This window comes from Canis lupus, chromosome 5, assembly GCF_003254725.2.
Source record: "Canis lupus dingo isolate Sandy chromosome 5, ASM325472v2, whole genome shotgun sequence".
Classification (NCBI taxonomy): Eukaryota; Metazoa; Chordata; class Mammalia; order Carnivora; family Canidae; genus Canis; species Canis lupus.
In genome coordinates this window covers 33236876-33259112 of record NC_064247.1, presented here as the reverse complement: position 1 = coordinate 33259112, position 22237 = coordinate 33236876, and the positions used below count along the sequence as shown (strand labels likewise).

At 45.5% G+C, this 22237-nt stretch overlaps 1 protein-coding gene across 10 annotated transcripts; it reads left to right on the top strand.

The window, feature by feature from the left end:
* The first annotated feature begins 305 nt into the window (after positions 1-305).
* On the top strand, positions 306-21410 carry KRBA2 (KRAB-A domain containing 2). 10 transcript variants are annotated; one of them, XR_007410746.1, is made up of 5 exons: positions 393-1185; positions 1329-1541; positions 1788-2576; positions 3196-10864; positions 15414-16482. XR_007410746.1 is itself a non-coding variant. In XM_035717091.2 (3 exons), exons 1-3 carry the CDS (start codon positions 1014-1016, stop codon positions 15443-15445), a joined length of 804 nt encoding a protein of 267 aa, XP_035572984.1. In that variant the 5' UTR covers positions 390-1013; the 3' UTR covers positions 15446-16482. The 10 variants fall into 10 exon arrangements, 1 of the variants encoding a protein (XP_035572984.1); XR_007410743.1 differs by lacking the exons at positions 1329-1541; positions 1788-2576 and adding an exon at positions 306-369 and having other exon boundaries at positions 717-1185; XR_007410744.1 differs by lacking the exons at positions 1329-1541; positions 1788-2576 and having other exon boundaries at positions 3196-4604; positions 4912-10864.
* Positions 21411-22237: the final 827 nt, after the last annotated feature.

The window sequence follows — 22237 nt, the reverse complement described above, 5'->3', positions numbered from 1 at the left end:
GCTGCCCAGGAGTGTTCATTTTAAACGGACGGCACGTCCGCCTCTGCCTTCGCTTAGTGAAGCTTCTAGGTGCAGAATGACGAATGCAGCTTTACTTTCCTATTTTCCAGGCTGCAGGCTTTGCCACAACGACGGGGAATCACTGGTCCTGCTGCGGGGGTCCGGGCTTGGTGGCTCGCCCTGCCCAGATCACGCAGACGGGCCGCTGGTACCCCAGACCGCCAAACGACAGGCGGCGCACGGCCCGCGCGGGCCCCCGTCCGGAGCAGGACAGGCGCCCGGCGGCTCGCGGCGTCGGGGGAGGGGCTTCCGGCCGGCGCCGAGCGGCTTCCGGTGCGAGCTCCCTGGGAGCGCCGGCGCCGGCGGGAGGTGTGGCGGCGGCTGGACGCAGGCCCGCGGGCGGGGGCGGGGAGGGGACAGGCCCCGACGCTGCGGCCCCCGGCGCACCTACCCTCACTGCCCCGGCCTCCGTCGTCCGACTGCCGACCCGCCGGGGTTCGCGGGCCGCCAGCCCTCCTTGCCTACCCCCGGCCTGGGAGCTGGAGGCCCTCGCAGGAGAGGGGGTGTGGCCGCGCCCCGCGGGGGTGCAGGGAGGAAGGCTACGCAGGGGAGGTGGCGCCCGCGGCAGGTCTCCGGGAGCTGGCGGAGTGTCTGTCGGCAGGTGCGGGGAAGCGGTGCTAAGTGCTTCATCTGCCTTTTCCCCGCTTCTTCATCAGGCGACCGGTACCTCCCCCTGTTGTGGTTAGGGAGCTGAAGCCTCAGAAGCTGCCCGAGGCAGGCACGCGGTCCGTGCTAGAGTCGGAAGTGGAATTCCCAAGCCGCCAATCAGTCGTCCCCGCGCACGGCCTGGCGCGCTGCACCTGTACGCACCTGTACGGGAAGTGCCTGCCTCACATCCTCTGAGCATCTTCTGTCTCAGCTCTGAACCCCTCGGCCCTCTGAGAGAATACGGCTGGGTAAATGGCTCAGCCCCTACCTGCTGGGTTGTGTCCACCTGAACCAGTCGACTGCAAATGCAAAACAGAGCGCTCCAGTGGGTGGCTCGGGCTCTCCGGAGGAGGGAGAGGTGGCAGTCAGCTCGAGCCGCTGATTGCATCAGGAAGGCGGCTGAGTTGAGCTGGGCAGGGATTCGCAAGATCAATGAAGGACATTCCAGGTCTGGGACGCTGAAGCGAGGACTCACAGGTAGGTGAGGAACTGAGATGTTTCCAGTTTCCTCCAACCAAGGTCATTTATCAGTTACCCCATGTCACAGATCGCACCAGTAAGCTCAATGCAGTTCTTAATCTCTCTCTCTCTCTCTCTCTTTTTTTTTTTTTTTTTTTGAGATTTGATTTTATTTATTCATGGGAGACACAGAGAAAGGCAGAGACCCAAGCAGAGGGAGAAGCGATGCGGACTCGATCCCAGGATTCCCTGATCACGACCTGAGCTGCAGGCAGCCGCTCAACCACTGAGCCACTCTGGTGCCCCTGCACTGAGGATCTTAAGCTCAGACTTAAACAGCATTTGCAAACATTCTATTTCTTTAATACTAAAATGTATGTTACCTTCAAATAGTAATTTGGATGTGTTCGTTTAATATAGATTCTCTGTTTTTTCCCCTCAAAATCATCAGTAAGTCAACGGTTTTATAGTCAATAATGTCTTAGAATCAGGAATATTCTATGGCCAACTAGTGATGGTGAGCAAAGGAGTTTGAAGCCTTTTTAGTGGAGAACCTTCAGGACCCCAGCTTAACTAAGATTCAGAGCTTTGAAAGCTTTTCATCTTTCTCTGCTTTTCAGGATTCTGCTCTGCCCCTCGGCTCTACAGTTGATGGCTGGGATCCCAGGGATCTTGTTTTCCTCAGATTGTTGTTATCTCCTGTTTTCATCATGTGAATTCTTCCTGGGGCCGCATCACCATCCTATAACCGGGAGTTCTAAGAAATCTCAGTTGAGTGTCAGATTCTCTCCCTGTGAAATTCTCCAATCATGGTGGAGTGTGGACCATTTGGCATACCTCTTTTTGGCATGATACTCTGCTGACAAATCTCTCTGCACATAGGTGCAATTTTTCCATTTCTGGAAACAAACCCTGCTGCCTCTCTTCAGAGCCATCAAGCCTGTACCCAAAAGTGTCTCCCAGTCTTGGAATACCCAAGTTCACTTGGACTCTCTGCTTTGTTCCGGAAATATGTGGGCCTCAGCTCAGGCAACGTCAAAACAGTCTAGGCTTGTAGATCTCCTAGGAGGCCAAAACTTGTTTTCCTCACCCACAAAGCTGGACTCATCTGTTGGATTGGAGAGCATTTCTTTACTTCTGTTATCTTCCTTATAATATTCCCATGACTCATATTCTGAGCCGTTTATACTGGCAGGCCTCCATTCCTGGTACCTTCCACTGTCTCTCCCCAAATCCTGCTGTAGCTAGCTGTTCTGTAGCCCAGGCCCCATTCTTGGCAGCAGCTGGTGTTATCTCAAGAGGTAGTGACATTTGAGGATATGACCCAAGATTGGAAGTATTCAGAAGCCTCTGGGAAAGACTACTGCAGGGGAAGATGTTAGACAGTTATGAGAACGTGGTCCCTGAGGGTAAGGACTCAGAATCTTCATTCACTAATCCTCTGTACAGTCAACAGGGAAAACCATCATTCAAAAATTTCCTACCACTTTTCTCCTTGATTCTCCTAAAATGGGGACAGACTCTTCAGCCACAAGAAATGGTTATGTTGATTGTGGGAAGGCTAAAAAGCCCTCCCTGGTGCTAACTTCAAGTTCAGAGTTTGCTGTTATCATGTGTTCCTTCCAGCAACATTCTCCCATTTATATTTTAAAAGTTACTGAAGGAGGATATTAGTCTACTTCCTTAAGCATTTCCATTTATCCTCTCTCCCATTCAGTTAATAAAGACCAGTTAGTCTTTGCTTTATGAGCTAACAGTTTGATTTATTCTGTTTGCCTAAAGTCTAAAATTACTGCATCTTTGTATATGTATCTTGGTGATTTAAAATTCTTTTGACATGCTCTGGTTTGGGTGATCTTAGCTGGCTTTCTAGTTGCTTTCTGTTACTGCCTTGTACTGTTACTCTGTTATCTTTCTTTTATGTAGTAATCTTCAAAAATCAGATGGAAGAGTGAGGAACTTTGTAGGGAAAGTCTTCCATATGGAATAGCAGTGATTTTTAACGTGGTTTCTCTTTCCTCTTCTTAGACTCCTTCTTGCAGTTCTCCATGATGCCCCAGAAAGCTGGAAGTAACCCCTCTGGCATTTCCAATGCAAGTGATATGGAAGTGGAGATACATAACATGAGAGAGAAGTTTCTCATAAGTGTGACAAAGTTAGTAGAAAGCAAAAGTTACAACAGCAAGGTATTTTCCAAAGAAAAGTACTTTCAAACAATAAAGGAAGTCAAAGAAGCTAAGGAGAAGGGGAAGAAGTCATCACGTGACTACCGCCGTGCAGCAAAATACGACGTGATCTCTGTGCAAGGCACAGAGAGACTAATAGAAGCTACTCATGGAGAACATGATCGAATACGGTATTACGTGCATAAGGAAGAGTTGTTTGATATTCTCCATGATACGCATCTCAGTATTGGACATGGAGGGCGGACACGCATGCTCAAGGAGCTACAAGGAAAATACGGCAATGTCACCAAAGAAGTCATTGTCTTGTATCTGACACTGTGTAAACAATGTCACCAGAAGAACCCAGCACCTAAGAGAGGTCTTGCCCCCAAGCCCATGACTTTTAAGGACATTGACTCCAGATGCCAGATTGAAGTACTTGACATGCAGTCAAATGCTGATGGTGAGTTCAAGTTTATTTTATATTACCAGGACCACTTGACCAAGTTTATTATTTTACGGCCACTAAAAGCGAAACAGGCCCATGAGGTGGTCAGTGTCCTATTGGATATCTTCACAATTCTTGGTACACCTAGGATGTTAGAATCTGGCAGTGGCGTAGAGTTCACAAACCAGGTTGTTAATGAGCTCAATGAGGTATGGCCGGACCTAAAGATTGTCTGTGGCAAGCACCACCCTGGCCAAGGCCCAGGCTCCCTGGAGCGAGCAAGCCATGATGTTAAGAACATGGTAAATGCCTGGATGCAGAGTAACCGCTCACGTCGCTGGGCCGAAGGCCTGAGATTCATGCAGATGGTGAAGAATCAGCTGTTTGACGTTTCCTTACAGCAGAGTCCATATGAAGCGATGTTTGGTTTTAAGGCCAAACTCGGGCTGTATTCTTCACACTTACCCCGGGAAACTGTGGCCGTTTTACAAACAGAGGAAGAGCTGGAAATTGCTGAAGAACAGCTAGAAAGTAGCCTTTGGATCAGGCAGGAAGAAAGGGCTGAGGTTGGGGCAGACCGATCTGATATGGATGAGGACCTCGATCCCACTGCTCCAGAAGCTGCAGAACCCAGCACCTCACAGGGGGCCCCGGGTCTCTTCTGCTGGTGAGAGGGCACCTGCTGAGTGGGCACCCATGGCATCCGTGGGCTCTGCACAGCCATGTGGGAACTGGTGCCATACTCCCCAGGGAAAGGGATATGAAGGCTACCCTCTGGTTGGTCATATTGTCCATGGCAGTCCTTGCTCAAAGGGGAAAACCAGGTAAGGTCTGGGACCTCGGGCCTCCATAACAAATGATCACAAACTTGGCAACCTAAAACAATAGGAATTTATTCTCTCACCATTCTAGAGGCCAAAAGTTCAGAATCAGTGTATCAGCAGGGTCTCTTCCTTCTGGAGGCTCTGAGGAAGAATCTATTCAATGCATCTCTCCTTTCTCTGGTGGCTCCCAGCAACCCTTGGTGTACCTTAGCTTGTAAAATAAGTCCAGTCTCTGCCTCATCTTTGTGTGGGTCTTTACATGGCCTCCCTTCCTTGACTGGGTGTGTTCTCCTTTGTCTTTTACAAGGACACCGTTGGATACCAAATCTGTGTCACTGGGTTTAAGGCCCACCTCAATCAAGGATGATCTCATCTCAAGAGCCTCACCTTAATTATATTTGCAAAGACCCTTTTTCCAAGTGAGGTCAGATTCACAGGTATTGGGGGTTTGGACTTGAATGTAGCTTTCTGGGGGACAGAGTTCTACCAACTACAGGTAAGAAGAGTATGTTTGCCTGCAGAACATGAACCGATGGGGTCTTAAGTGTGCTCCTCTGACAATGTCCCAGAAGATGGGGGCATCAGGGGAAAAGATGTAGATGAAGAACAAGTAATGAGAAAAGAGGTTGCTCCAACATACCCTGGAGACTGGCCACCTCAGCATCTCAGCTCTATTTCTTGCTTCAAGGAAAACCATGTGTGCCCTCCATGCTCTCAGAACGGCATGGATAGGGAATTGTGGGACTTGCCTGAAACATATTTGAGAAGTTGATCAGAATGAAGTCAGGAATGGGATTTGGGTCTGAGTCTGCCAGGTGTCTCTGCCTCAAGAATAGAAAAGCATGTCTTTCTGGAACAAGTCAGTACATTCCAGGAAATGACCAGTAGCCAAGGACTGTGGAGCAAAGTGCAAACATTGGCCAGAGGTCCCTGCGCCAGCCAGAGAAGAACAGAGCAAGGGCCAGTCAGGGTCATGGTTCAGAGTGAGGAAAACTGACCTAGCCAAGGAGAAGGCTAATGCCTTGCATCTGTGTACTGCTGTGCCCCCAAGGCCCAGACGAATGCCTAATCCATCAGAGGTGTTCAGTAAGGATTTGTTGTGGGAATGAGTCTGCAGAGGAGGGCACCGGGAAGGAGAGGGGCCTGCAGTCTGTGTTCTCCATGTACCTTTCCTGCATATTCTGGAACTATCCGGAGCCCATCTGAATTGCCCCTAGAGCTGGTTTCCTCCTCTGTAAAGGGCAGTACCTACCCCTACCTGCAGAAGGGGAGACACTGCCTGCCTCACAGCATTGTGAGACCAATGAGGGAATGTGTGTGGAGGAGCTTCTCTAAACACAAGTTCTATCATGTGAGTTGTCTTTGCTACCAGCAAATCCCACCACCACCCCCCCCACCACCCCCCACACACGTGAAAGCTGGAGGCCTCGGTCCTTTCTTTGCTGGTTAAACTGTTAAGTTGGGTATCCAGGAAGGCTGCATTATTGTTAGAAAGGAGGCATGCACTTCCAGCTTGTTTCGGGGGAGGCAGAATCTTGCTCCACACTTGGCCAGGACCTCACTCCTGGCATTGCTCCTTTGTCACTCACCCTGGCAGGGTCTGGGAGGCCTGGCTTGACCCAAGTTACCCTCATGCTGACCTAGCATCTCCTAGTTGCCAGGCCAACCAGGAAGCCCATCATTGACCCTTGCGGGTGAGAGGTAAGATGGGGCACAGCATCCCTGTCTTCCCCAGGGAGGGGGCGACAAATAACCCAGGTTTCCCGAGCTGCGCTGTTGCCACTCTTCCTTCCCCTTTTACTTCTTAATTTTGGTAGTGGGAGAGAGTGGTGGGCACCAAGATCCAGTGTGGCCTTGACCCTCCCTGTCAGCATCTGTTCAGAGGCCTACCTGCGCACCACCAACTGCTTTCAGCTTTTGTGTGCAACTTAGAAAAATTATTGCCATCACTCTCAAAATGAGATTTCACAGGGACGCCTGGGTGGCTCAGCGGTTGAGCATCTGCCTTTGGCTCAGGACATGACCCCGGGGTCCTGGGATCAAGTCCCCACATCAGGCTTCTGTTCGTTCGGGGAGCCTGCATCTCCCTCTGTGTCTCTGCCTCTCTCTGTGTCTCTCATGAATAAATGAATAAATCTTTAGTTTAAAAAAAGAATGAGATTTCACATATACCTCTTGAAAACTTAGAAGAGCTGGCAACACCAGGCCTGCATCTTTGCGTGGCAGCAAAGAACTAGAGCTCAGTGGTAGCCCCCAGGGGGCAGTCTGCATGTGTGTCCTCCAGGGGCCACCATCTGGCCGTGCAGAATGCCGGCACCTGTATTTCTGTGCCTGTTGCTGAAGAAAGGTATGTGGAGTCAGAATACGAACCAACGCCAGAAACTGACCTCTGTGCCTTTAAGGATTTATGTAAAAGTGGCATTCCACATCAGCGGGAGGGGTGGTATCTGGCAGTCAGTGGTGCTAGATCAACTAGCTGTTCATCAGGGAAAACATGAAGCCTGATTCCTAAACAAGAAATGAAACTATAAAAATACTGGGTGAAAGATGGGGGATTGTCATGATCTCAGAATGGAGAAAGACTTCCTGAGCACTACAGAAAATTCAAAAGGCATAAAAGAAAAAATATATTTGCCCTCGTGAAAATCTCAAATACATATGGAATTTTAGGTATTGTTGTTTTAAAAAGTGAGCGAATGGGGCGCCTGGGTGGCTCAGCAGTTGAGCGTCTGCCTTTAGCTCAGGGTGTGACCCTGGGGTCCTGGGATTGAGTCCCACATCGGGTTCCCCGCAGGGAACCTGCTTCTCCCTCTGCCTGTGTCTCTGCCTCTGTGTGTCTTTCATGAATAAATAAAATCTTAAAATAAAAAGTGAGCAAAGATACATGAAAGATATTTGCGACAAAAAAAAAATATTTGCGACATCTAAAACCTACTAATTAATTTTTAAAAGGGGACAATGAAAAGAGCAGCCAGTAGAGAGCGAGCAGAGGCTAGCCACAGAAGAAAAAGAAACGGGTAGTTAACACCCTATGTGCCTGTGTGCAGCAGCGGTGTGGAGGAAGAACGCTTGTCATCAGAGCAGGGCCGTCATTTTCTACGAAACGCTCGAGCTGGGCGAGAGTTTTAATGTTTCCGTTGTGCATGCGGGAGAGGAGAAACGTGCTGGTGATCCTGTCTTGAGTGAACAAATCTTACTGATGAGATACAGTGATTGCTACGTTATTTTCTAGACTGCTGTATGAGTTTCCTGGGGCTGCCCCCAATAAACTGGGGGCCAAAGCAAGAGAATTGTCTCCTATCACAGCTCCGGAAACCAGAAGTCCGAGATGTCAGCAAGGTTGGCTCCTTGTCAGGGCTTTGGGGAGACTTCCGTGCCTCTTCCAGCTTTGGGTAGCCTCAGGTGAAGTTCCTGTGTATGTCTCTCCATGTCCAAGGGTTCCCTTCTTATAAGGAGCCCATTGTGTTGGATTAGGGCCCACCCTAGTGATGTCACTTTAACTTGTTCATCTGCATCCTTTTTTGGAAGTAAGGTCACATTCAAAAGTACAGGTAGGTATGCCTTCAGCCTCCTTTTTGGAGGGGTGGAGGTGGGGGCTGCTGTTGAACCCATAGCAACAATTAGAAGGACAGTTTCTTTCAGAGGTAATTTTTATGAGGTGCAGCAACAATTTCTAAAGTCGTGGGTTACTTACAAATCTCAGTATTCAAATAACACTTGCAAGAGCAGATTATATTAATAGAAAACAAATTAAAAATCATACAGATCTTCCGTTTTGCACAGCAAATTGCTATTTTTTTTTAAGATTTTCTTTATTTAAGAGGGAGAGAGAAAGCACAAGCAGGGGGAGAGAGAAAGAGGGAGAAGGCTCCCCACCCCACCCCCTGCCAAGCGGGGACCCTGATGCAGGGCTTGATCCCAGGCACCCTGAGATCATAACCCGAGCTGAAGGCAGACTTATCTCCACAACTCAACTGACTGAGCCACCCAGATGCCCAGCAGATTGATACTCCTTTTTTTTTTTTCTTTAAAGATCTTTATTTGTGAGACACAGAGAGGCAGAGACACAGAGGGAGAAGCAGACTCCCTGCAGGGAACCCGATGCAGGACTCGATCCCAGATCCCAGGATCATGCCCTGAGCCGAAGGCAGTTTCATAATGCAGAATGGCTTCTACCTCCACATCTTTCCAAGACTCCCTCTGTGACATATGAAGACTTGCACCTTTAAGGCTAATCTCTAGAATTCTGGGAGGAGGCCCGTGGAGTTCAGTTTTCCTAGAATACAATGGAGAGCAGGCTGAAAAGGATCCCCTGAACAGTGAAGGAAGGATACTGTAGCATCCTTCCATGGAGCTCAGGCGCTGCCTCTGCACGTACCCTGCACCTGCCACCTTAACCATCCCCTAAACTCCAAGCTCGTGCATGAAATGGAGCTGATGATAACCCCAACCTCAGGTGGTGACCCCACATGGTACTTCCATGGTGACCACCAAGAAAGGCATAGAATTGTTGAAGCAGTACATTGTACACCCGAAACCAGGGTAGTGTTGTATGTTGATTACACTTCAACCAAAAAGGCTTTTGTTGAGTAATAATCCCCACATCACAGAGCCACTATGAGGTTTGAGAGAGGGAGCATCTGTACGGGCATGGGTCAGCACAGGGCTCTGTGCCCTCGTGCCATCGTCCCCTCTGCGTGTTCACACGCACAGCAAGTTCTCAGCCCAGCTGGCCCTGGAGCACTGGGTCGGGACACGTTTAGGCCTTCAAGTTTGAGCGCACCGCTGCCGTTGGCCTACCCTCGCTGTTCAGAAGTTGCAGTGGAGCTAGTCTGCTCAAATACACTTCTGCTTTCTTTGTGTGGGTTTTTAGGGTTTTTTTTTTTTTTTTTTTTTTTTTTTTTTTTTTGAGGGAGGGACGATCCTTGTTTGTTTGGATTTGGGCAGTAAGAACATCTCACATGAGATCTCCGTCTTAACAAATTTTTAAGTATACAGTACAGTATTGTTAACTACAGGCAAACACACCGATGTCTAGAATTTAATCATCTTGCATAATTGAAACTCTATACCCATTGAATAGCGGCCCCCCGTTTCCCCTCCCCCTAATCCCTGGCAACCACCATTCCGCTCTCTGCTTCTCTGTATTCTGAATATTTTTGGTACCTCATAGGAGCAGAACCCTGCAGTGTTTGTCCTGTATGACTGGCTTATTTACATAATGCCCTCAAGGCTCATCCACGTTGTCACATTTGGCAGGGTTTCTTTCTTTTTTGAGGTTCAATAAACCATTTGGGGGCATATAGTACATTTTCTTTATCCGCTCATCTGTTAATGGACATGTGAGCTGTTGCCACCCTGGCTGTTGTGACTAATGTTGCTGTGAGCATGGGAGTGCAAATACCATCTCAAGATCCTGATTTCACCTCTTTTGGATACATGTGTAGACGTGAGACTGCTGGATTATATGATATATCTATATTGAATTTTTTTAGGAACCTCCATATTGCTTTCCACAGTGGCTGCACCATTTTCCATTTGCGCCAGCAGTAGGCCAGAGTTCCCATTTCTCCATATTCTCTCTAACTCTTGTTACCTTTTGTGTCTTACTGATAGTACATTCCTAACAAGTATGATGTATCTCACTGTGGCTTTCATTTGCATTTAGGGAAATGACTAATGATGTTGAGCATCTTGTCATGTACCTGTTGACCATTTGAATGTCTTCTGTGGAGAAATGTCTATTCAAGTCCTTGGCCTATTTTTTTTTTAAGATTTTATTTATTTATTCATGAGAGGCACAGAGAGAGAAAGGCAGAGACACAGGCAGAGGGAGAAGCAGGCTCCCTGCAGGGAGCCCAATGTGGGACTTGATCCCAGGACTCCAGGATCACACCCTGAGCCACAGGCAGATGCTCAACCACTAAGCCACCCAGGTGCCCAAGTCCTTGGCCTATTTTTAAATTGGGCTATTTGGGGGATTTTTGCTTTGAGTTGAAGGAGTTCCTTATATTTTTTGGATATCAACCCTTTGTCAGATAAATGATTTGCAAATATTTCCTCCCATAGTGTGTCTTTTCACTCTGTCCTTGAGTGTGTAGACACTTTGTAGTTTGACGTGGTCCCACTTGTCTATTTTTGCTTTTGTTGTTTGTGTTTTTGATGTCATCCCCAGGAAATCACTGCCAAGACCAATGCCATGAAGCTTTTCTCCTGTGTGTTCTTCTAGAAGTGTTATAGTTCTGGGTCTGAACATTTAGGTATTTAATCTATTCACTTTTGCTATTAATGGGGGGAGGGAGGGAGGCGAGGAGTGGCTTCTTTTCCAGCAAGGCATTCCAGCCTTGTGTTGCAGTTTTTTTTTAACACTAGAAAGGGCTATATAATGGTACATGCTATGAATTACTTTCCCAAAGGTCACCAGGGTACCCTCACTTCCTAGCCCACGGCCTCTTACTCATTCCTAATCCATCTTGAACTTCTTTGGGATGTTAAATCCACTTCAATTTTTTTTTTTAAGATTTTTTTTTTATTTATTCATGAGAGAGACACACACAGAGAGAGAGAGAGAGAGAGAGAGAGAGAGAGAGAGGCAGAGGGAGAAGCAGACTCCATGCAGGAAGCCTGATGTGGGACTCGATCCTGGGTATCCAGGATCACGCCCTGGGCCGAAGGCAGGCGGTAAACCGCTGAGCCACCCAGGGATCCCCAATCCACTTCAATTCTTAACTCACCTTCTTTTCAGCTTCCATGAAACTGAAATCTAATGGGTTTTGTCCTACTTAGGTCCACTTGTTCATTCCTCCTTCCACTGAGATACTGTGTTCGAAGAATCTGGGTTTTTGTTCCCTTTCCTCCTCCTCAACCATTTTTTCTAGTCTATATCAACTAAAAGATTTGTGTGTGCCAAACTCCCTTAACCCCTTCCAAGCTCCAGTCTTCACATTACTTATGGTCTTCTCAGGGCCAGTAATCACCCCAGACTTGCTGGAAAAGATAAACTGAAGCACATTAGCTTTTGGAAGAGCTTATTGGCACAAATATCAATTTTAACTGAGCAGTGCTGACCCAAAAGTGGTTAGGAGTGCTCACCTGATAGGAGCTGGGGCAAGGTTTCACAGGGAAGTCACTGAAGCAAAGCAAGGCAATTATGTGATTGGTTATACTTAAGCAGTCACCTTACTTAGAAAGCCTAGTTGGCTGCTTGTGATGGGTTCTAAAGTTTCATTTGCCTGGATTTGAGTTCTTTGGCTCTGGCCTAAGTTTTGGTTTGCTTATGGAGGCTATTATGGTTTTAGCACCACCCCAGTTTAATGGCCTCCTTGTTTGAATACTTTAACAATACCCTCTGTGTTCCCAAATTCTGTTAATGGCACCACGGGGTCACCTAAGGCAGAAACCTCAGTAATCCTCAATAACTCATTCTTCCTCACTGCCTGTAGTCAATCATTGGCAGATCATGTCATTCCCTACCAATGGCAGGCTATGTTTTCCAGGCATGGATGGGACTTTTATGATGCATGCCCTTCTAGACTCCCATCAAGAGATGGGTTTTGTCATCTCCTTGAACTTAGATAGACCTGCATTCCTGCCTGGACCAGTAGAGTACAGAAGAAGTAGTCTTGTCTTTGGAGATGAAATCACAAATACCACCTCACTGTTTTTGGAATGCTCATTCTTGGAACCAACCACCATGCTGTCAGGAAGCCCAGGCTTTCCCTGTGGAGAGGCTCACTTGGAAAGGAACCAATGCCTCCAGCCCTCAGCCCTGGCTAAGCTCTTAGCCAACATCCAGAAACAACTTACCAACCATGTGAGTAAGCCATCTTGGAAAGAGGACCCTCCAGCTCCTGGTTGATCTTCCTCAGATGATGCTGTATGAAACAGAGACAAGCCCTGGCCAAATTGCAGATGCGAATTTGTGAAAAATACATGATTGTAGTTTTAAACTACTAAGCTTGGTGGTGGTTTGCTATGGAGTAATAGATAACTGATATAATAACTCTGAAATGTCTCTTAAATCTGTTGCCATCTCTCCCAATTCCCCGAGTCAGGCCCCCATTACCTTGCTTCAACTGAGAGACAATCTGCCTCATGAATCTGGTAGTAAAGCTCTGCTCACAATAGTAAGCACCACCAAATGCCGATTTATCTAAAATGCTAAGGTGCTTTGAATTATGTTATTTAATCCTTAACAATTCCAGAAAGTAGTTTGAAGCTGAATAAGTTTAAGTAGCAAAGTCACTTGACTTAACTTCTCTCTTTTACAGTGGAGGAAATGATGCTCAGAAAGGGCATCTATCCCAAGATTTGAACCCAAGTCTAAGTCCAAGGTCACTTCTTGACCTTGCTCATGAATTTCTAGTAGCACCTGTTGCTCATGTGGCACACAGTGTGGTCATGACACGTGCACGATGTGCAGATTTGGTTCTGTGTGAGGCCTCAGGTCCAGGCATGTGAATCTTTCCATTGTGCTTGTCTTATGGGTGCAGGAGGGAGAAAGTCAGGCTGTCAGCCGTCTAGGCTCCCGCCGTAGTCACTTACACTTGCCAGGACCTGGTTCCCTCAACCAAAAACAGATGATTGAACCAGCCCAGATTAGAGCTTTCTTCCTGCTCTCTGTGTAATGTGGAAACTGTCCTCTTGTACTTTTGTACTTCCTGCCTCTCTGAGAACCCCAGCGCCTGAGGTTCCCATCAGGGCTCATGTCTCTGCTTCCAAGAAGGTGAGAGAAGATGAGAGACTCAGAGATAGATGCTCTAGCAAATGTTCTCCACCTACCGCTTTGTCAGAACTAGCTCTCTGTTGTGAAATAAATGCTTTTCTGCAGTTCTAGGAGAAGGAACATCTTCTTCTGCTATCTCTGAGATGCTGTTCCCAGTGGCTTTGTGAGGCCAAGCACTGGAGTGTCCCTAGTTAGCACTGAGAGGAGCAAAGAAAGTTGCCTGAGAACCTGACTGACACACTTGCTTCCCAATTATGGGGCATGCTATTTGGACATTAGAGCAACAGACCATTAAAGCACGGTTTGCCAAAGCCAAGTTCAATCACCGTGGAGGCTAATCACCCCTGCCTACTTAACCTCTTCCAGTTCTGTGGCTTTGGGGTGTAGTATTTGAAAGGGAAGGTTCTGAGGAGTTTTTTTTTTTTTTTTAAGATTTTACTTATTTATTCATGAGAGACACAGAGAGAGAGGCAGAGACACAGGCAGAGGGAGAAGCAGGCTCCATGCAGGGAGCCTGATGTGGGACTCTATCCCGGGTCTCCAGGATCACGCTAAAGGTGGCGCTAAACCGCTGAGCCACCCGGGCTGCCCAGGAGTTTGTTTTTAAATGGTATTTACACACCTTTCTTCTTGACTTGTGGACATTTTACAGAAATTGATTGAAAACCTGAGATGATTTAAATATGAAAGAGCAAGAGTCCTCACCAGGACTTTTTTTTGTTCAAAAAGTTAACCAATGGCAAAATAGGTTTCTCCCTGGAATCTTCTTCTGAGTTTTGTCCAGAATTCTACCCCTTTGAATTTATTGAAACGTGGTTTCTCTTTTAGTTCCTGGTTCCTTTTATTGTTTTTATCTTGGCGCTAATCTCTGTTTACCCAGGTTCTGACATTTCTACCCCAGAATTAATTACCCCAGATGGTCTGCTCTCCTGTGTTTTCCAAGCAAACAAAGTGGGCAGGAAATATGAGTTTCCTGAGCAAATTGGCCTTCCGTTTTAGTATGAGACTTTGCCTTTTAGAAGCTTGCTTATTTTATGTCTACCTTTTCTGTTAATAACTGATTAAGGATTTTTCATTTGGATCTAATTAGATCTTACCTTTTCCCATTTAAAATTTAGTCCTAATATTTTGCCTTTTTCTTCCCTGAGTCTCCTTCATAGAATCCACTGCTTTATTGAATTTGAACTGTGACATCCTCTCTGTTGACTAGCTCCTTGCTCAGAATAGCTTCTCCACACCTGGAACGTTGGCCTCAGATTTCTTCTCACTTTTAGGCACTTCCCTTGACATGGCAGTGTGAGTGAGCTCTCGTGAGCCTTGCCTCTTGGAGTTTCACACAGATGGGTCACTCCTGACCTTGGTGAGTCATTCAATGACCAGAAGTTGCTTCTCTCCTCCACCTCAGCACCAAGTGTGCTGTTCTTTGAAGGATATCACCTCTTTCTGCCTTTCTGCAAGGCAGCAATCCGGAAACGGCTGCCTTAAATGTAGGGACCACTAAGGTCTTCCCTCCACATGTTACCCAGATCACCAATGATAACCCAGTCCCGAAACACTGCCCCTCTGCCTAAACTAGAGTTAGGCCAGGCTGGACACGGTAGCTTCCTCTCCAGTTGCAGACACTGGATCAGGAAAAATCTCCCCAAAATCTGTCGTCAGGCTGGACTTTTCCTCTTCTCTCTCTCCTCACACCCCCACTTCCATCCATTCATTCAGTGTCTATAGACACCAACTGTGTGCCAGTCATGCTGGTCTTTGGACACCACCAGGGAAGTGACCGTGGTAGCATGCTAAGTGCTGACTCAGGACACGGCAAAGACTTCTCAGTCTATAAAGGGGAGTGAAGGCTCAGTGATGGCCCCACATGAAGGCTGCTCAAACTGAGTGTTGAAAGATTGTTTGCAGTTCATCTGTGAACATCCTCCATTCTGCCTACTTTGTACCAGAGGACTGCTCTCGGGGGGAAATAAGCTTGGCGGGATGGTCAGCAGAAAACCCTAGCAGACACCACCTTAACCCAGTGATCAAATTAATATCCCCAGCATTTGTACAACACAGCACTTCTGTGACGTTTCTACCCGCAGTGCATTACCTGAATCTAATTATGAAGAAATGAGAGAAAAGCCCAGATTGAGGCCCATCCTGCAAAACAGCTGGCCTGTGCTTTTCAAAAAGATAGAAGGTGTGGAAGACAAAGACTAAGGACCTGTCCTAGTTAAAGGAGGTCAACAAGACATGACAACTGGATGCAGCGCATGGTCCGGGACTTTTCTTTTGTTGTAATGAACATCACTGGGACAATTGGCAAAATCCGAATATTACCTGCAGGTTACAGCATTGTTTTATCAATGTTAATTTCCTGACCTTGAGAATTGTACTGTGGTTATGTAGGAGTTCCTAGGAAATACACAGTGGAGTCTCTGAGGGGAAAGGGGTATCGTGTTTAATTTATTCTCAAATGATAGCAGAGAAAGTGTGTGTGTGTGTGTAGAGAGAGAGAGAGAGAGGCCAGGGGAGATAAAGCAAATGTAATCATGTTAACATTTGGGGAAATCTGGGTGAAGAATTGGGTGTTTATACCACCCAAATCTGGTATAAAAGAATTCTTTATACCGTTCTTGCAACTAATATTCTATAAGTCTGCAATGTCTAAAACAATTTTTTAGGAGTGCATGGGGTGGTTCAGTCTGTTAAGCATCCGACTCTTGGTCATGACCTCAGAATCATGGCATCAAGCCCCATGTCCCGCTCCTCACTCAGCAGGGAAGTCTGCTTGAGATTTTCTCCCGTGGCCCCTTTGTCCACATGATCTCCCTCTGTCTCTCTAAAATAAATAAATATTTTTTAAAAATGTTTTTTAAACAATTGGTGGGTCCTGGGTGCCTGGGAATTCCAAGGATTTAGTAGAATACAGTGTCTGACAAATCCCTAGTCAGCTACACAGACAGAGCCAGACTTCTCACAGGTGCCTGCAGTTTCTATCTCATCAATCAGCTTCCCCCTCAAACAGTAGTCCCTCGTTAGCTGAATCCTTTCTGCAAAACAGGGGTTCTTAGCCTGTTTCTGTCGAATGATCTGTGGAGGCAGAAAATTATAAGGCTTGTGTTTTCTCCATTGTAGAAAATTAAACTCTATATTCTCTCTGTCTTGGCACTTGGTGGAGTGTTTATTTTTTGTGTGTTTGTTTAATGATAGACAATATTTGAACGCAGTTTTAGACTCACAGTGAAACCAGGCACAAAGTACACACAGCCCCCAGGTACCCCAACACGCAGACCCACACACACATAACCATCTCCCCGACACCAGCATCTGGTGCCAGTGTGGTATGCTTGTGACAGTCAATAAGCCAACAAGATGCATCATTATCTCCCAAAGTCCATAGTTTACATTAGGGTTCACTCTTGGTGTTATTCATCCTATGAATTTCGACAAATGTAAAATAACATGTATCCACCTTTATAGTGTCACAGAATATTTTCACTGCCCTAGAAGTCCCCTGCACCACCACCCCCCCCCCCCCACATTCCAAATGCCTGGGAACCACAGGTCATTTCACTGTTGCCATGGTTTTGCCTTTTCCAGAATGTCATATGGTTGGAACAATACAGTAGGGAGCCTTTGCAGACTGGCCCCTTTCACCTACCAATATGCATTTACGTTTCCTCCATGTCTTTTTGTGGCTTGATAGATCACTACTCTTTATCACTGACTACTATTCCATTGTATGGACAGACCACAGTTTATCCATTCATCTGTTGAAGGACATTTAGGTTGCTTCCAGTTTGGGAAAATTATGAATAAAGGTGCTATAATCACATGCAGCTTTTTGTATGGGTATAAATATTTGATTCACTGGGTAAATACCTAGGAGTACAATTGCCAGATCATAAGGCAAGGGTATGTTTTGTAACAAACTGACAAACTATCTTTCAAAGGCACCATTTTGCACTCGTACCAACAACGAATGAGAATTCCTGTCTCCACATCACTGCCAGCATTTGCTCTTGTTCTGGATTTTAGCCATGCGAATGGGTGTGCAGTGGCCTCTCCTTGCTTTGATTTGCAATCCCTTCATGTCATGTGACCTTGAGCGTCTTTTCCTATGTTTATATGCTATCTGTGTGTCACCTTTGGCAATCTGTCTGTATTCAGATTGTTTGCCTATTTTTAAATAAGATTGCTCTTTTCTCGTTGATTTTTAAAAGTTACGTGTATATTTTGGATAAGAGTCCTTTATCAATACATTTTCTGCAAATGTTTTTTACTTAGTCTGTGGCTTCTTTTCACATTCTCTGGAGGCACTTGGTTTTATTCACCTTATTTATATCTCCCTGTTTCACTGCAGGTTTGCCAATCCTACAGCCTGAGACTACAAGCTTAACAGCAGCCCTAGGGGTTAAAAAAAACAAAAACAAAAAAAACCCCAACTGGATTCTCTTCATGATAAAAGTTTATTTACTCAAGTGCTATGAAAAGCAGCATACTAAGCAGTGAGTTCATTTTTTTTTTAAGATTTTATTTATTTATTCATGAGAGACACAGAAAGAGGCAGAGACGCAGGTTCCCTGCAGAGAGCCCGATGCGGGACTCGATCCTGGGACCCCAGGATCACGCCCTGAGCCGAAGGCAGCCGCTCAACTGCTGGGCCCCCCAAGTGCCCCCAAGTTCATTTATTTTTTTTAAATAATCTCTACATCCAACGTGAGGCTCAAAATCACAACCCTGAGACCAAGAGTCACATGCTCTACATACTGACCTGGCCAAGTGCCCCAGCAGTGAGTTAGTTTAGAAAACTATAATAACTGCAGAATATTTTTTAAGACATTAGATTGAAGATACAAAGAATGTAAATCCTAACCTACATTGAGGAAAAAGGGCCCCAAAATCAAATGTATACATGTGTGATAAAATCTTTTTTCATTGTTTTTCTGTCAAGATTATTTATAGGGGGTGCTTGGGTGGCTCAGTAAATTAAGTGACTGGCTCTTGGTTTTGGCTCAGGTCATGATCTCAAGGTTGTGAGACTAAGCCCTGCATCAGGCTCCATGTTTAGTGTGGAGTCCACTTGGGGCTCTCTCTCCCTCTTCTGTTCCTCCCCCCTGCTCGCTTGCTCTCTCTCTCTCTCTCTCTTGCTCTCTTCCTCTCACTCTCTCTCAAATAAATATATAAATCTTTTTTAAAAAGAATATTTATAAAAGTTTCTTTAGCAAGGCACCTGGATGGCTCATTTGGTGAAGCACGAGACTCTTGACCTCAGGGTTGTGAGTTCAAGCTCCACCTGGGGCATAGCAATTACTGAAAAATAAAACCTTTTCTAAAAAGTTTCTTTAGTCATTCTGACGTCACACATGTATTGGTATCTCTTGTGCAATCGCAGCAGCTTCTTCAGGCCTTGCCATCAGACCTTGGTCATTTGAACCAAGGTCCAAAAATCCCCTTCTGTTGGATTTGCAGTTGCCTTTCTAAAGGTAGAGCAGCTTCGGCCTCACTGTATCGTTCTCTTTTCCTTTCAGCCAAAGGGATCGTGCCAATCAGAATAGTCTCAGCTATGCTGAGAGGATGAAGAACCCTAAAATCTTAAAATCCTACAATCTTGTAACAACCAAGGTAACACTCACTCACACGACCTACCTTAGTCTTCAGGCCTCCATAACAAGATTCCACAGACTGGAAGCTTAAACGACAGACATTTACTTTCTCACAGTGCTCCAGTCTAGATGTTTAAAATCAAGGTGCCAGCCAGTTGGGTTTCTGGTGGGAGCTGTATTCCTGCCTTGCAAGCAGCTTCCATCCAGCTCTGCCCTCAGGTGCATGTGTACAGAGATGAAGCAAGAGAGCAGCTCTATGGCATCTCTTCTTTAATGACATCAATCCTATCGATCAGGGTCCCACGTGTATGACCTCATTTAACCTTAATTACTTCCCCAAAGCCCCATCTCCAGAAGGAGCCACACTGGGGTTAGGATTTCAACCTATGAATCTGGGGGGACACAATTCAGTCCATAACACTACATATCCACCAAAGGTCAGCTAGAGGCTCAGCTTCCATGTCTCCTCATTCTAGCATCCAGGGTGACAGGTCAGCCAGCATCTTGACGATGGCCAAGGCAATGAGATCCCTAGAGGGTTTCCCGCTGGCAGTTAAAGGCTCTGGTCCAGAAGTAGAAGGGTGTGCTACAATCTGTTGGCCAGAACTAGTCTCAGGACCCCATCTGATGACAGGGGAGCCAGAAGATGTAATCTTAGCATACCCTCAGAAGGCAAAGAGCTAGAAATATTTGGTGAACAAAATTAATGACCCTCATAGGAAAGAAAATATATGGCTATTACTGAATCCAGCAGACTCTTTGGCTTAAAATCACATAAATGAGATTGATTCACAGCAACAGGATTCACAGTTGCCAAAAGGTGGAAACAAGCCACCTGCCCCTCAATAGAAGAATGGATAAACAAAATGAGATATACTCATACAATGGAATATTATTCAGCCTTTAAAAAAATGGAATTCTTGGGGTGCCTGAGTGGTGCAGCCAGTTAAGTGTCTGACTCTTGATATCAGCTCAGGTCATGATCTAAGGGTTGTAAGATCGAGCCCCAGGTCAGGCTCTGTGCTCAGCTTGGAGTCACCTCATACCTTTCCCTCCCCTTCTGCTCTTCCCCCTACTTATTCTCTCTCCTTCCCTCTCTCTCTCTCTCAAATAAATAAAATCTTTTTTAAAAATGTGTATATACACACTAAATTCTATCCCTGAAACTAATAATACACTATATTGAACTAAACTTAATTTAAATTTTAAAAAATTTTAGGGCACACCAGATGGCTCCACAGTATAGCGCCGCCTTCAGCCCAGGGTGTGGTCTTGGAGACCCAGGATGGAGTCCCACATCAGGTTCCCTGCATGGAGCCTGCTTCTCCCTCTACCTGTGTCTCTGCCTCTGTGTGTGTGTGTGTGTGTGTGTGTGTGTATGTCTCATGAATAAATAAACAAAATCTTTAAAAAATAAAAATAAATAAAAATAATTTTAATGTGTATATACATAACAATAGAGCTTCAAAATGCTTAAAGCAAAAATTGACAGAACCAGAGAAGCAAATAAATCTACAATAATAAATTAATAAATTAATTTGGAGATTTTAACACCCTTCTCAAAAATTGATAGAACAAGTAGCCTCCCCCCAAAAATCAGTACAGATATAGGTTTTTCTCTCCTTTTTTGATTTTTGATTTTTTTAAATTTAAATTCCACTAATTAACATATACTGTATTATTAGTTTTAGAAGTCGAGGTCAGTGATTCATCAGTCTCATATAATACCCACTGCTCATTGCATCACGTGCCCTCTTTAATGCCCATCCCCCCAGTGACCCTGTCCCCCCTACCCCCTCCCCTCCAGCAACACTCAGTTTGTTTCCTATGATTAAGAATCTCTTATGGTTTGTCTCCCTCTCTGTTTTCATCATTTTATTCTTCCCTCCCTTCCCTTGTGATCCTCTGTTTTGTTTCTTAAATTCCACACATGAGTGAGATCATATGATAATTGCCTTTCTCTGATTGACTTATTTTGCTCAGGAAAATACCCTCTTGTTCCATTCATGTCATTGCAAATGGCAAGATTTTTTTTTTGATGACTGAGTGGTATTCCATTGTATGTATATCCCACATCTTCTTTATCCAGTCATCTATCGATGGACATTGTGGCTCCTTCCACAGTCTGGCTATTGTGGACATTGCTGCTATGAACACTGGAGTGCAGGTGCTCCTTCATTTCACTACATCTGTATCTTTGGGGTAAATACCTAGTAGTGCAATTGCTGGGTCATAGGATAGCTCTATTTTCAACTCTTTGAGGAACCTCTGCGCTGTTTTCCAGAGTGGCTGCACCAGCTTGCATACCCAGAGATACAGATTCAAACAACACTGTCAGAGGCCTGGGTGGTTCAGTTGGTTAAGTGTCTGCTTTCAGCTCAGGTCATGATCTCAGGGTTCTGGGATTGAGCTCCTCATTGGACTTCCTGCTCAGCAGGGGGTCTGATTCTCTCTCTCTCTGCCTTTCCCCACCACTCGTTCTCTCTCTCTCCCCTAAATATATAAATAAAAATCTTAAAAAAAATAAAAAACACCATCAACTAACTTGTCTTAATTGACTCTTAACGCTGTATCCAGCAACTACAAATACACATTCTTTCTAAGTGCACATGAACATTTATCAAAATAAACCATATGCTGGGCTATAAAGCAAGTCTCAATAAATTTAAACAGATTATTATCATACAAAATATATTCTTTGACCACAACAGTATTGAATTAGAAGTCAATAGTAAAGCATCTAGAAAATCCCCTGGTACTTTAAAATCAGAGAACACACTTCTAAATAACCCATGAGTCAAGGGAGAAAAAAAATCACAAGGGAAATTACAAAACATTTTGAACTGAAAAAAACAAGCACAATATATCAAAATTTGTGTGACGCAGGGAAAGCAGTGCTTGCAGAGAATTTGTAGATTAGTTCTTATAAGAAATTCATATTTATATTTTTAATTCAAATTTTTAAAAACATGTAAAATCAATCATCTAGGGGATCCCTGGATGGCTCCGCGATTTGGCGCCTGCCTTTGGCCTCAGGGCATGATCCTGGAGTCCCGGATCGAGTCCCGCATCGGGGCTCCCTGCATGGAACCTGCTTCTCCCTCTGCCTGTGTCTCTGCCTCTCCCTCTCTCTCTCTCTCTCTCATGAATAAATAAATAAAATCTTTAAAAAAATCAATCATCTAAACTCCCATTTTAAGAGGCTAGAAAAAGTAACTAGTATAAAGGGGGGGAAATAACTGAACTTCTGGCCCAGACCAGGATGCAACAGACAGATTTCTTCTACAGCTTAAACCCTGATTGTTATATATAAAACA